This window comes from Nyctereutes procyonoides, unplaced genomic scaffold (genome assembly GCF_905146905.1).
Source record: "Nyctereutes procyonoides isolate TBG_1078 unplaced genomic scaffold, NYPRO_anot_genome, whole genome shotgun sequence".
In the NCBI taxonomy this organism is placed as follows: Eukaryota; Metazoa; Chordata; class Mammalia; order Carnivora; family Canidae; genus Nyctereutes; species Nyctereutes procyonoides.
Genome location: NW_026575126.1, coordinates 5,647,111 through 5,663,121, shown reverse-complemented (window position 1 = coordinate 5,663,121; position 16,011 = coordinate 5,647,111). Strand labels below are relative to the sequence as shown.

Sequence of the window (16,011 nt, the reverse complement as noted above, 5' to 3'; positions counted from 1 at the left end):
CTTCGGATCTATATTTTTCTTTCTCTTTATGTACTTACAACTCCCCATTCCTAGCTATCAGATTCCATCTCTCTTTTAATTGATAGAATTTCGTGTCCTACTTTAGGGTGAAAACCTTTTAGATCAAATTGGTAGCCTGAGAAATCTTCCAGTGTAGTAGCTGTGATTTTTTAGTACGGACTTCTAAGATTCGAGCGTTTAAATCCAACACTTCTTTATGTACTTTCAACATCCTAATAAGACAGCAAAAAATAGGCAGTATTTTATATTTAACAGTATTTCATTGTAACCCTCTGATTTCAATGACAATGTATACTGTTCCATTTCACCTGAACACTTAAACTCCATAGCAGCTTACACATATATCTCGAGCTTGCTCATGAGGTCCAATATATCTTAAAACAATGATGAAGATGCCATTTCATCTTTGATTGTTTCTAGTTTCCTTTCCCTTACAATGTACAGCTCATTATTGATCAACTCTATTTCTGAACTACTACTATTACCACTGTTATCAGTACTGAACTACCAATTATTAGTGCTTCCTATGTGCCAGCCAGTGTAGTAATCAATTTGCACATATTATCTCATTTAATCTTTACAATCTTGTGAAGTTGGCACTGCTATTATTCTCATTGTTTTTTTTTTTTTTTTAGATGAAGAAACATCTACTTCCTTACTCCTTGAATCTGGACTGGCCTTTGGACTTACTTTGACCAATAAAATGTGGCAACAGGGACATTAAGTGACTTAGAAGTCAAAGCCTTAAAAGGCTTTGCAAATTCTGTTCTCTCTCCCAACACTATACCAAGACTGTCACTTGAAAAGTCAATCTCACTTGCTGAAAGACACTGGTTGAAAGGAGAAGAGGGATACCCCAGGCAACAACCAGCACCAACTGTTAGACATCTAAGGCCATTTTGGGTGTTCCAGCACAGCCACCCCTCTTGCTAAATGTAGCTCATGAGCAAGTCCAGGCAAAACAGGCAAAGAAACCACCCAGTCAACTCAAAGAACCATTAGAAACAATAAATCATTGTTATTTAAAAAAAAAGAAAAAGAAAAGAAACTGAATTTCAGCAAGGATAGATGACTTGTCTAAGATCAAAGAATACAGCTTGATTTAAACCCAGGTGTTCTCACATCAAAGCTCAAAGTTTCATCACTTCAAGCTCAAGTTAAGTTTATAGGTACGCACTAATCATTGGTCTCTTTTTCCTAGTCCAGGCATTGTCAGTAAGTTTAGATGTAACAAATGTTCCCTTTCTTTGTAATTATTTCACTAAAACAATTTGAATCCATGTAAAAACTCCCCTACATAAGAGACAAAGTCTAGCTCTATGTCGACTCTAGGAAAGTAACTATTATTACATATCATAATTTTATTTCTCCAATATCTAGGATTGTTATAGCTCATTCACTTTTCAAAGTGCCAGTACCAAGAATGCCTTCAGCTCATCTGTAGCCCCAGAGTCTCCTTCCCTAGTGAAGGTCTATTGGACTCTGATCAAGTTCCCAAAGACTCAAATGTAACCTATAGAGGAAATGGGAGTGTACAAGTAATACAAGCAAAGGAATTATTAATGCATCGACATAATCTATGCACAAAGTTCAATGGTATCACTACAGAGATGCAATGATGAAGACTATACCTTTTTCATAAGCCCACATCAAACATGTCTGCTCATCTTTTTCACCACTAGACCTGCTAGGATCACAAGCTACCAGATTCATATCAGCTCCATTATCCAGTAAGAATTGAACCAGGCGAATGTGACCATGGTAGCAAGCAGAGTGCAATCCTATAATAGAATGAAAGTATGAAAGAAGAAAAGAGGAAAACTGAACCCCGATTTTCAAAAGACAGTAATTACCACATCACAGCATTGTTGCCAGAGATATAAAGCAAAGATGGATTTTTTTGATAAAGAATTAATTCTATTATTGAGCAAGCACACCCTACTTTAAGAAAAATAAGTATCCTATTTACTTGATCTTCTAGATAGATTGCCTTATGTTTAGCACAATTTCTGGTATTTCTACATCCACTGAAATTACCAAGAACAAATATTAGCATCTTTATACGAGAACAAAGGCCCCAGATAAATGTATTTCTTGAGCAGCAAACCAAGGGCAAGGCAGTGTGGTCAATTGTTCCTTGGATGGGCCATAATAGATGTGTCAACCATAGATAATTTTGCATGATAATGAAACTGACCAAAAGTCAGTCCAGTTTTTTTTTATTATCACTATGCACCATGAATTCTAAATGATGTCATCAGACAAAACATCCTTCCTCATCAGGGTTGACCCTTCCTCATCAGACTGACCACTTCCTCTTTCCTCTTCCCTGTTAATCACACCACTGTTCTTGAGCATTCATATGCATCAAAAACTGGTGATGTTTCACCAAAGTCTTACCTGTGTGCCCATCCCTTCCTTGGTGGTTGATACTTATGACGTTTTGATCAAGAAGGAATTTAACCAGGTCAATGCTCTTACCATAGGTACAAGCACTGCAAAAATACAACATAAGGAAAAGACTTCTGTTATGAGCTAAATTGTATGCCCCACAAATTAATATGTTGAAGCCCTTTTATAACTTCACAGTTTGACTATATTTAAAGGGATACAATTTAAGGAGCTATTTAAGTCAAAATGGAATCATTAGGGTGGGCCCTAATCCAATATGACTGTTGTCCTTATAAAAACAGAACTTTAGTACACAGATGACATGAACAGAAGGACAATCATGTAAAGACACAAGGAAAATGTGGCTATCTACAAGCCCAGGAGAGAGGCTTCAGAGGAAACCAAATCTGCTGACCTCAAAATCTTGGACTTCCAGCCTCCGGAACTGTGAGAAAATAAATTTCTGGCATTAGAGCAACTCAGTCTGTTGTATTTTGTTATGTCAACCCTAAAAAATGAATATAGCTCTGATTCACCCAGTCTATTCCAGATGTTAGTGTGTGTACAAGAGTGCTAAAGAGGCAAAGAAGGGAGAAGGAGGAAATGAGAGAGGAGAAGGAAGTGATAAAGAAAAAAAAAAGCACATACAGCAATAAAATCCTGAGATTCACAAATCTTTCAAGATAAGAAGTCATATAAAATTTCTCAAACCTTATTATTAAATATGTCCTATGATATTCTTTTTCATAAAAGAAGGAAAAATATTGTAAGAGTTTCATGCAGTTTTAACTATAGGACCTAGGTATTCTCCAAGACAACTGAATGGGGAACCCAGAAGGGTCCGGAGAGACTTAGGTGACAAGCCGGACTTTGACTGGCATCTGGGAGTGGCAGGGGGCGGTCTCGTGAGACTGAGCCCTTAGCCTGTGGGATCTAACACTAACTCCAGGTAGATGGTATCGGAACAGAATTGAATTGTAGGACGTATGCTTGGTGTCTGCGGAAATTTGGAGAATTGTTTGGTGCGGGAAAAACACACATGACTGGTGTCATCTATTTCAGAAGTGAAATATTGAATGTTGTAAAGCCACACAGAAAAAAAGTGTGTTTTTCTTTCCAAATTTCGTTCTAGGAGAGGCAGTTTACTAGGCCTTAGTATTTCCACTTCCTGGGATGACCTTGCCCAATACTTTTTCTTCCATGAAATGTCATTATTTTCCTTAAAGAAATACATTATTCACCCACCTGAACTGCTGGCCCATCTATGACGTCTTATAAACCAGAGACTGAGTTTGTTGATATCTCTACCCTTTCCTTGTCAGTTCAGTCTTACACGACACTTATCCTACTGTGTTATGGTAATAGGTACACCTCTGATTACCTTGAGACCTTACAACAGAGCTCCTTTAAGGAGGGAAGGAGTGGAGTCATCTTAATGTTCCTACCAGTGCCAACACAAGGCAGATCCTTAATAAGTCATTCTTGAATAATTGAGTGAATAGAAAGCCACCACTCAGTGCAATAGATCATATCACCATTAATTATTTGCGTTGGAAGTAGGACCCATAAAACCACACTCATAATGTTCCATTATCTGAACTGCCTCATTGATTCTTTTCGAAGTAACCTTTTACGGGAATTGATGAGTTCTGAATATATACATACACAGGTGTACATATGTGTGTACATGTGTATATACATGTGAAAACAATAACCGAAATGTACTGAGTGCTTCCTATTGAGTGCAAGGCATTGTGATTTTTACACAGAAAAATTTCAGAACCAGAGTGAACTCCTTATGTAAAAGGAGGGTTCCTTTTATAAATACATGCTTAAGATGAATAAAAATATTAATATAAAAAATATTAATGTTATTCTGTGTGGGTGACTGGGTGACGGGCACTGAGGGGGACACTTGATTGGGATGAGCACTGGGTGTTATTCTATATGTTGGCAAATTGAACACCTATAAAAAATAAATTTACAAAAAAAATAATGTTATTCCTAGTGGCCACAGGCTTACAAAAAATAAAACAATCGGATACGTACTTTTAACTCACTTCACTAAACTTGTCACATAGGCTTTTTTGGAGGTGACAATCATCCTTTGATTATAGTTGGCTCCAATTTATGTACATAGAGTAGCAAAATGACTTGAAAACTAGCCTGAGGTATCAGCCTTAACAAGCATGACCTAATGGGGAACGAGGGCACCAGCAACCATACATATCGGTTCTGCCAATTATCCCTTCGGGGAGAAATTCCACTGATCCATTTTGACTGAAAGTATGATCTAAAGAGTTCTTACATCTGTTCTGTTACAGCACGTGTAGAACACAGATGAAATATTTTAGTACTGGAACATAATGATATATAAAAAGCACAGAATTTGGAATCTAGGCATTTAATCCATGGCTTTCTAGTCCTAAGACTCTTTGCCGAGTCATATAGGTTCTCTGAGCCTCAATTTTCTCATCTGTAAAAGAGGAATAATAAATCCTACTTCATTCGTAAAATGGTTATAAGGATTAAATGGGATGATGGATGCAAATCATCTAGCATATATTCACTAATCCACAAATGGTAGCTTCCTTCAACTCCCTTTTGGCTGATCTCTTGGTTTGATAGGAAAAATCTGGGCATCCAAGCAATATCGGACAGATTGATGCCTTATCAGGAAGCTCAAGCTCAATACTAATTCAGTATGGAAAAAAAAAAGTCTCCCCATTTCTATCAATCACCAGTGAAACACAAATACTATGTAAATTACATATTAGTCTCAGATACATTTTGTAGAGGTTGGGAAACCAGCCAAGAAACCTGTAGTGTGTAGGTAAATGATCTTATACTCGAGGCTGAGTAAGTGGAAAGTACTGTGTTTTTATTTCTATAACAAAAGAGTAACTCATCCTTAAATACGAGGGTTTCAAATTTTATAAAACATTTGCCTTTCTTTGGGATATTTTGGGGAGCCATGGCTCTGAATTTTTAGCCACCTTTCCCCTCCTCTTCTAGAGCACACGGTAAAGGACTCTCATGCATTCCTAGAAAGGAGTTAATGCCTTCTTAGGTACCAGCGCGGCCACCCTGACTGGGCTTTTGCAGGCTGACAGATGGGTGTCTCAGATAGGGAGATACATTTGCACATAAGGTTTAAGTGGTGAGGAAAAAAAGTGTCACGTTTGATGCTGATGAATTCTGGTAATGAGATTCTTGTCGGAGGAGGATTATGGGCCCTGCCCCTTTTGGCAGCTTTCTGCAGAGTGAAGTGGAATAGAAGCAATATGCTTACAGATGTTGATATGCCTGTTGCCTTGGCAACATCAGCCCCTGTCTTTGTGGCCGCTGCCAGGAATGCAGCATCTGGCTCCGGCCCCATCTGTTGTACTGACTGCAGCATCTGCCTCTACCTTTTCTTCTGTGTGTCTAGCGTGGGCTCCTTGTCCTCTGCCCACCCTCTGCTCTTGCTCTCTGATCGCAACATCTGCCGCTATCCGCGCTTGCTGTAGGTAGACAACTGCAGGTGCCGAAGGGTGTCGGCCACCCTTAGTGGCTGTCCAATGTAAACATTCTTTTACCTGTGAAAAGCCGTTTCACTGAAGATGTTTTCTTTAGTCATACTTTCTATTCCTGATATTTGGATGATTTCCTTGGCGACTTCAAATTTGCCATTGTAGCATGCCCTAGAGTTCAAGAAAACATTTTGATGATAGTAAGAAGGTGCATGGAGCATAGCTGGAGGACACATGGAATGCTACGTACTACTCACAGGTGCAAGGGGGTATCTCCGTAGATATTAACAACATGTGGCTGAACTTCACTATCGCTCTGGAGCAGGTACTTCACTATGTCATGGTGTCCAAAGCGGGAGCAGAAATGGAGGGGAACGTGGTCTTCATTGTCCTGAGCATTCACTGTCATCAAGAAAGGAAAAGTATGTTATCTGGAATCTTCTGCGTCTCAGCCTTCTCATGTGTGGTGTCAGGAACTTTCCTAAGTGCCTGAGAGACTCCTGGAAATTGCCAATTAATGATAATAATAAAGGAAATTAAGTGCAACCAATTTAAAAAGTTATAATTCTGTTCTATTGCCCATTACCACATTAAACAGGCTTTCTTCTAGCTTCCATAAATTCTATGGAATGCATCTCATCAAATCTACCTTGCACAATGGAATAGTTCAGGGAACTAATAAGCATCCAAAAGATCCTCATGGTCTTATTTCCACAAGTATCTCCTTCCAAATTGATTTTTTCCCCCTTTTTGTAAGATGCTAAAGATTTTACCAAAATCTTGGCTAAAGCACCATTGCCAGAGATTTTGGTTCAATAGGTTAGGGTGGGGCCTAGCACTGTGTGTGTTTACAACACTCTGTAGGAAGGTCTCATGTACCCTTAACTGAGAATTATCATACTATCATACACACAGTGTGGTGTAACGCAAAGACAGGCATTGGAGTGAGGCCGACCTCATTCATTATATTTCCTTAGACAGTTCTTGAAATCCAGTTGTTCACTCAGTAGTGAGCATCTGTCCTCTCTTTGGCCCAGCCGACCTCATCACCCTTTGGACATTTGGAAAATTCCCTGACTAGAGGCCAAGACCATGTTTAATTATAGGAGCTAAAAATATGTTTTCCAAGCCTCCTTTGCAGGGAGGGCACAGGATTAGCAGAGAGTGGCCATATGTCCTGGTTTAGGCTCTATCCTAGCATAGTTTTTAATAGTGGCCCTTTCACTCTCAGCAGTGCCCTGGTTTGGACACTTATCTATGGGCTGCTCCAATCAACACACTATGTCAGACTCTGACATGAGAGCTGATGACTCAAAAAAAGCAGAACCTGATCTATCTTGGCAATGTAGCAACAGTAGAGTAGTTCCACCCAGTTTCCGGTGGTAGTGACTCCAGTCGGACTCAGTGCCCTACACTGTCGGTGCCAGAAGCACAAGCTACCTAGCAGTGGCAACGTGTCTTCAAATGACTACTCTTGGGCTGTGGTTGTGGATGCTGTTCCTCACTGTGACAGTTCGAAACATGGCCCTCTAACCCGTCCCGGGGAAGATTCTGTGCTCTGATATTCTTTAATATATCCCTTTTATGCTTAAATTAGCAAGAGTTACTTTCCAACGCTTGCAAATAAGAACTCTTGATTGATACATACTCATTCCTCAAACAAGTATAAAAGGATCACTGCGCGCCAAGCACTGTGCTGAGTATTGGAGATACTGATTTATTATCAATAACGATGGATATAATAGTAGTATTGTTGCAGGGATGCTGAAAAGATTAAAGAAGATCATTACCAGAAAGTATCTAGCATGATGCCTGCCACATATTAGACCTTCAATGAAAGTATGTATTCTCCTTTTTCATAAATTTCCCTCCTAGAAATCTGCTAAGTGCTAAGGCCAATATGCTACCAATAGATAGAATCTATAGCCTTAAATAACCTGAAATCTAGTTGAATATTCAATAATTTCAGGCCTGAAGAAATAATAACTGAGCACCAGCTAAATTCTGGATCCGCTTCAGCACAACTTTTAAAACTAAAATAACTGAATCATCTGCTCTATAACCATTTATTGTATTTGATTATTTTGTTAATCTGTACAAGGTGTTTTATTCAAAATAGAAAATACAGTCTTTAGCAAACCCATGTATTATCATTCTTTTATGCATCTATAATAAAAATTATCTGTAGAAACAAAAGGATTGAAGAAAAAAATAAAGGATAGATAGGAAGAAGAAGGGAAGATAATAATTTTTAAAGTGTGCAGGTAGCTTATTACTACTGTTGTTACAATCATCATTTAAAATTTAATGAACACAGGTCTGTGGCTGCTATATTTGTAGACAATGATTCTTATGTTATTGTCCTGCAAGATCTTAAGCCAAAGGGAAATCTTTAACAAAGTCACTGAACTTCTCCTCCCAAGGCCGTTATTGAAAAATAAATCTTTGAATCTTTTTTTATTAATGAGTGGCTCAGAAGGACATCCTTACTTCAGAAGAATGTCCCTGGTTATTTTGATTATCTTTCTTTTTATGATACCTCTCCTTTGTTTACATTCTGTTGGAAGCCAAGGAAAGTCAATACCATAAGTCAATGCTTTAGAACGGTAGGGAGTCCAGGGCTACTGGAGGTCACATAAGAGGCCCTGAGGTCCAGAGGGGACATTGTAAAGCAGCATACGGCACAATCTTCCATTAATTCATAGTTTGCCTTTGGCCATCCCCAACCCCACCCAACATTATTCTTCTCTAGTTGAGTCAGTAAACTTCAAAGTAGATTAACTACTTGGTGAATTATGTGCAGTGGCCTAGATGTTCTTTTCAGCAAAGAAGATATAAATACCAACTGAAGGGTCAAGCCAGGAGAGATCTGGATCAGACACAGGGTTTATAGATACACGTCTATGTTTCTGCTTCAGCCATTGTGATCTACCTAGCTTTGTCTTGGATCAGTTTGTGGTGACAAAAAAAAAAAAGGTGTATATTATTATATCTTACGTGAGGGAAACTGAATGCATGAATGGTATTCTATTTGCTCTAATTTCACATTTTATTGAGAGTTAAACAAAGAATTTCAAGCAAAGAAATTGATGTAAATCATTATTAGGAAAGTATTTAGTGTCTAGTCCTCTACTTTGAAGAGTGCATGTGTTCAGTAATGTATTTTGAAAGAAAGATTGGGAGACTGGGTGGGTGGATGGATACTCTTTCTTGCTTATCTCTGCTTATTGATCTTAAAGATAAAGTAAAAATTTCCATAGTAATCCAGCAATGCAAGCACTTCCCATTAGCTCTCTAAAACAACTCCCAAGTGGGTCTTAAATACACGTTCAATAACAAATCTGTGTAATAGCTCTGACGAGATATAGTTTTAGAAATAAAATCCTTCCTTTTACTGGCCAAGCCTTAGAAATTTTTTGTGACTCTATATAATATCCAGTTCCATGTGAAAGGAACTGTGGCATTTAATAGATGACAAAAAATTAATAAATTCCGGGTTTAAATTTTTCCATTTTTAACTTATTAAAATGATATGTTGTGAAGGCTCGATCACTACTTTCTTCTTATGGAGTCCAGTAATATTTTGACCTTTTCAATCTCATTCAATAAGTATTACATTTCTCCTTTTTCATTTTCTTAAGTGGTACAAAGAAGACTAGAGACTTGAAACATATGTGACTGAATAGGTCAGCCTCCCAAACATGCCCAACTGAAGAGGTTGCTTTCAGAATTACATTTTGGCTAATTTTGTAAGCTGAATTTATTTTCATTTGTGACATTCTGTTGCCATGGAAACATACTGTAAATACCAGATTTTGAAACGTGCCCCTTTTGGGGTCATTAATTTACTCTTGCTCTTATGTCCACTTACCACAGCCAAGGGCCAGATCTAAAATAAATTATCTGGAGGCTTAGCTACACTTTGGAATAAATGAACCAGCTGACACTAAAACCAGTGCAGTGTCCAGTAGCACCACAGACCTTCTAGTTTATTTTTTGTGACTAGTTAAAGTACAAAAGGGACTTAAATATCAAATGTGTATTAGAAGGAAATTAAAATACATAAAAATCTGGGTCATGTTGTCTCTTGATACTTTAAATGATTGAGTAGGAAGCATATAGTGCTTGTGTGAATCAGAAAGTGCCAAAATTTATATCATATGATGCTGGCATGTAGGGGGAATATGGGTGCAATATACATTTCAATGCCTTTTGTAGAAGAGAACTTTGATCCCGGAGACGTGCTGATCAATGATACTCATTTTGACACCACTGAGCTTTGGAGTTGCACACAGGAATAAAAAGCTGAGGTTGGCATCGATAATAAAAGCAAAAAGTGAGCTGTTTCTGACCCTTTGGAGGAGTGAGACAGGTTCATACAGGTGTACCTCCGCCTATGCTAAACCAACAGAATCAAAGAGAATGCTTAAAAAAGGTCTAAGGAACAGCATTGCTGCATCCGGACAACACAGGTTATTTATGATAATCCTATAGAAAAATCCCTCAGTTATTGCATCCTGGCTGATAGAAAATGACACCAGCTATGTTTCTCAAACTTCACAAAATAAAATGGCCCTCTTTCCAGCAGAGAAACTGGGAACGGCCCTAGCCTCTTCCCATACTTCTCTCTGGAAGCCTTTATGTTTTCCTTATGTGCGGGTAAAAACATTGATTAGCTTTATTAACTGAATATTGATCTCAATTTTGGACCAAGGCACTGGCAGTTCGAGAGCTCTGACAACCTTGTCCTTTTGTAAATGTGCATGGTTTCTGCTGCAAAGGCTAGCAGCTCTTACAGCTGGGCTTTTAATTAGGTCTCTTGGGGGTCAATGGAAGAATGTTGGATATGCCTGAGAGAATTTAATGACAAGATGTAACTCTGAGTGAATTTGTGTCAAAAAATAAAGTTTGTAAGGAAGAGAAAAAGAAAAAGAACTTTTTACAACACTTTACTTTTTTTTTTTTTTAAGATTTTATTTATTTACTCATGAGAGACACAGGGAGAGAGAGAGGTAGAGACAGAGACACAGGCAGAGGCAGAAGCAGGCTCCATGCAGGGAGCCAGACATGGGACTTGATCCTGGGACTCCAGGATCACACTCTGGGCTGAAGGCGGAGCTAAACCATTGAGCCACCCGGGCTGCCCTCGACACTCTACTTTTAATCAATTTTCTAAAACTCATCTTATAATTAAGAAAATTAAGAGTTGTGGGAAATTCTATCCCTTAACCATAACCTAAAACGTTCTGTATGTTCTAAAGCTTATTTCTTCTAGCCTGATCATACCATAATGCTGTTTCCACTAAAAATAAGAGTAATATCAAATATTGAGGAGGATACGGGCAGCCACTGACACTCTCATATATTGTTGTGGGGTTTAAACTGTACACTTAGGGAAACTGTTTCTGATTTCCTAAAAAGTTAAACATATGCATACATAGCAATTCCACACACACACACACACACACACACACACGTATATATATATAACCCAAGGGAGATAAATATACATGTTCACAAAAAAAGAATTGAATAAGAATGTTTCTGGCATCTACATTCATAAAAGCCAAACTCTAGAAACATTCAAGCATCCCTGAGGAGGACGATGGATAAGCAAATTGTGGAATATTCATACAACTTCAGCAATAAAAAAGAGCAAACTACGATCCATGCAACAACATGTATAGAAGTTAAAATCATACTGTCAATCAAAAGAAGGCAGTCCCAAATTGTAGGAAGTTCAAGAACAGAAAAACTAAACCTATGGCAATAGGAGCCAGAGTATTAATTACCTTTTGTGGTTAAAGCTATTTACTGAGAAGAGTTCTACTTTCCCTATGAATATATTTTACATCTTGATCTGGGTCATTTTGCATGGAGAGTAAATATTCACTGAGGTCAACATTTACTTAATTCTGAGAATTTTACTATATGCAAATTTTACCTCAATTAAAAAAAAAAGATTAGTGAAAAATAACAAAATGAGAATAATTTATCCAGGAAAACTCTTTAGTTTTATTGAAGCATCTAATATATTAGGAGTTGAATGAAAATGTATACAAAAAGATTAACATATAGATTTAATTATTACATTAAAAATAATAAATTATGGTTTGTGGAACAAATTTGCATATGTAATTAAGCAGCCTCAAATTTTTTTCTCTAATAAATAAGCTAAGTGCAAGTAAAAAAATACAGATAAAGTAAAAAATAGCAAATGCCTTCTAAACATATAATCTTACCATCTGCTTTGCTGCCGTCTTCCATCAAGAGTTTTGCAATATTAAAGAATCCTTTTGCAGATGCTAGGTGGAGAGGCCTATCTCCAACCTCACCGCTTACATTTACATCAGCACCAAATTTCAAAAGAAGGCGGGTTACCTAAAGAATCCATTCATTTGAAATTAGTATCAAAAGTCAAACAATAATGCAAAGCTTTCAAAAGTATGGAAGAAGACATATAATTAAAGCCTCCTCTTAAATTATTTTTACCTGAAAATAACAGAAAATCCTAACTTGATTGGCCTAAACAGTAAGGAATTTATTATTATATCACCTAACAAGAATTCTAAAACTAGAGCAATTTCAGGGTTGGTTCTTCATTGTACATAAATAATCCTCCCTAACGTCCTTTCCAAAGTCGTCTTCTGGCCAGAGCCAGCAGTGTTTATTTGATGCTCGATTTTCACGGCAACACCATGCATAGGTCACTGGTGATCATCTCGCTACTAGAGTTCTGGGTTTTTTTTGGATTTGTGAGTAAATGCTGATAGCTGCACTAGCTGTCAGCATTTTCCTTAATTAGCTGAGATCCACGTCCAAAGGGAGAGAGAGAATGAAGTATTAAACAACTTAGGAGTCTTCCAGGGATTGTTTCGGGTAATTTATAGGATTTCTTTAAGTTATTTACCTACCCAGTTGTGAACATTCCAAGTAATTTCTCTAACTCTGACATTGTCTCCTCTGGGCATTTCAGAAGTCATTACAATGATCCCAAGAGGTAAGTTAGAAGGAATCTATGCCATTAAAGTAACAGTTAAGGGTGGAAATCTCAACTCACCTGACCACTGAGGTGTTAGCATAAAAGTGAATTCAAATGCTAAAAATAGTTTGACTTTCTACACGGCAGCAAATAAACGTGTCTTGGGCAGAAACCTCTCAAGAATATGGTACGTATTTGATAGAAATTCTAGGCAAAAAAAAAAAAATTAGTAGTGTGGCATGTGGGGGAAACTTCCTATTGAGTGTAGTGAGTAAAGAACAAGGGTTCTGAAGTTAGGCTTTACCACCTTTAATAAATTATTTGACCTTTTGAAACTTCAGTTTCTTCATTATTAAGATGAGAATCACAATCGTTCCACTTCATAGAGTTGCTACAGGATTAAATAAGTTATCACATGTAAAGCACTTAGAAAAGTGCCTGCCACTCAATAAATGTTAGCAGAAGTGGTAGCACCATGTGGAACATGTGTATTTTATCCATTTGTTGGCTAATGGGCAGACCAATACTTAATTCAGAAGAAATTGGAGCAGTAAAAGTCAGTCTCAAGAACTGTGTGTTCCTAAGCAGATATTTCCACTTACAAAGACTCCATAAATTCTGATTATGTGATTTTAAAATGGACAGCTTTAAACTATCTTTGAAATCGATTGTCTATTAAGCACTATTATTGTATAGCTAGGAAATATTGCTCTTGGTCCAAAACATCTACTCTTCCACTTAAAAATAAGTAAATAAACAAATGGCAAAGAACATGGAACATTAGGCACATTTATATATCGAATGTACCATTCTCCTGTCAGCATATTTTAGCAAATGACAATAGCATCCATAAATTACTTATCTGCTGTCTTCGCACGCAGAAAGTGAGTCCCTTATCATAAAAAGGCCATCCACATTTTAGCATAATTTTATAAGACTGTGACTATATATTCAGGGAAAGTAAACAAATTTAGCTATCCACCCAACTTGCATAGAAGCTCTTTATGTTTCTGTGGGTGAGGAGGTTAATCACCAAAGAGGATGACTCTACAAATAACATGCATTGTGTACATCCTGCCTCTGCCTAAAGTCAGAAAAGTATGGAATTTTTTTCATCATCTGGGCTTTTAGACTCTGTACTTTCTGAAGCATTTTCAGTGCCTAGCTCTCCAGTACACTCCAGTGCACTCTGAGCAGCACATCAAATGAAATGAGAAATCTTTCCTAGCTATAGGTCACGCTTCACGGGTCTGAGAGTGTCCAAGCATATGCCAGATAGCAAAGAAATAAAGGCACAATGACTAGAAGAGCACAGAGACACAAGTAAGTTTGATTTTTAACTTGGAATCCTCAGGCAGTACAGTGGTCTGACCTCTGCAAAGGCAAAAAGGTGTATTTTTACTCCATGATTGAGTAAGCCTAGAGATCTAGAGATATAAAGTAAGGGAGAGTGAAAATGGGATGTCAAAAGAACAGTTAAGCTTTGATTACCCAATTACATGTGTACTTCTGTTTTATTTGGTTCCATTTAGCTTCTTAAGGCTAGCTCAATGGCAATGTTTGAAAGTAGCAAATAAAAATTTTATCTTTCAATACTTTAAGGTTAAAAATCAATAGACTTACTGCGTCCTGGAAGGTATGTCATATAGGCTTTCTTTTCTATAGACAATGTGGCTTTTAACTCATTAGGCATCTACCTCTTTGGAAAAGTTTGACAATTCCATAAGATGTTAAACGTAGTGTTACCGCATGAACCACCAATTCCACCCTGAGATGTACCCAAGAGAAATGCAAACAGATGTCTACGTCAAAACTTGTACATGAAATGGAAGTGGGGAATCAGTGGAATAGATAAGAGGATTAAGAGTACACTTCTCTTGATGAGCAGTGAGTAATGTATAGAATTGTTGAATCATTATACACCTGAAGGTAATATAACACTGTATGTTCACTATACTTGAATTTTTTTAAAAAGTGAATATTCTTTTTTTTTAATTTTATAAATTAATTTTTATTGGTGTTCAATTTACCAACATACAGAATAACACCCAGTGCTCATCCAGTCAAGTGTACCCCTCAGTGCCCGTCACCCATTCGCCCCCACCCCCCTCCCTCATCCCCCTCCACCACCCCTAGTTCATTTCCCAGAGTTAGAAGTCTTTATGTTCTGTCTCCCTTTCTGATATTTCTCACACATTTGGAGAAGAAATGTGTAAAAAGTGAATATTCTAAGCAGCATTATTCATAATAGCCAAAGAGTGGGGGGATAAAAATCCAGCGTCCACTAACTGATGAATGAATAAAAAAATCCAACATATCCATACAACAAAGTGGTATTCCACACTAAGAGGCAAGGAGGTGCAGATACATGCTATAGAGTTGATGAATCTTAAAAACCCTGTGCTAAGTGGAAGGAATCAGTCACAAAAAACCATATGTTGTATGACTCCATTTGTAGGGAGTCTCCAGAACAGGTGAATCTGTAGAAACAGAAAGTATATTAGTATTCTCCTCAGGCTGGAAGGGAGAGGTTTGGAGAGAAGTCGGAAGTGCTAATGTATGCGGGGTTACTCTTGGGGGTAATGACTTCCTTCCATTAATTGTGGTGATGTTTGCAAAACTCCGAATATACTAAAAACCACTGAGTTGTACGATTTACATTGACGAGGTAAATCTCAATAATAAAGTTGTTACAAATTTAAAAAGTCAATGGACTTTGGAGTGAGAGCCCCTGGCCTTGAATAATGGAGCCCCACCACTTAGGCACATTTCCTGGACTTTCTAATTTGTGTCTCTGATAGAAGAAGAGGCTCTGAGGTACAACAGAAGAACTTGGGCTTTGGGATTTGACAGACCTGGATACATACTTCGGCTCCTCTCACCAGCTGTGAGACTCTGGCATGTTACCTGACCTGAGAGAGCTCGTGTAGATCATACAACAAGAGGCCAGACAACAGTTAATTTTCAGATTGTGGCAAAATTACAAAAAAGGAAAAAAAAATCCACACAAAGTGGATACAGTATGAGATCGCTTATATGGTAATTCTTGGCAAGTTCCTCAGGTTGTCGTGAAGGTCAAATGAAACTATTCATTGAGTGAAGGCA

At 37.7% G+C, this 16,011-nt stretch overlaps 1 protein-coding gene across 1 annotated transcript in view; it reads right to left on the bottom strand.

The window, feature by feature from the left end:
* TNNI3K (TNNI3 interacting kinase) overlaps positions 1-16,011 on the bottom strand; it is a 289,215-nt gene that overhangs the window by 185,170 nt on the left and 88,034 nt on the right. Inside the window, 5 exon segments of the mRNA XM_055341198.1 lie at positions 1,653-1,802; positions 2,422-2,516; positions 5,991-6,095; positions 6,182-6,326; positions 12,167-12,305. Of these exon segments, the coding sequence (XP_055197173.1) occupies positions 1,653-1,802; positions 2,422-2,516; positions 5,991-6,095; positions 6,182-6,326; positions 12,167-12,305 (634 nt within the window).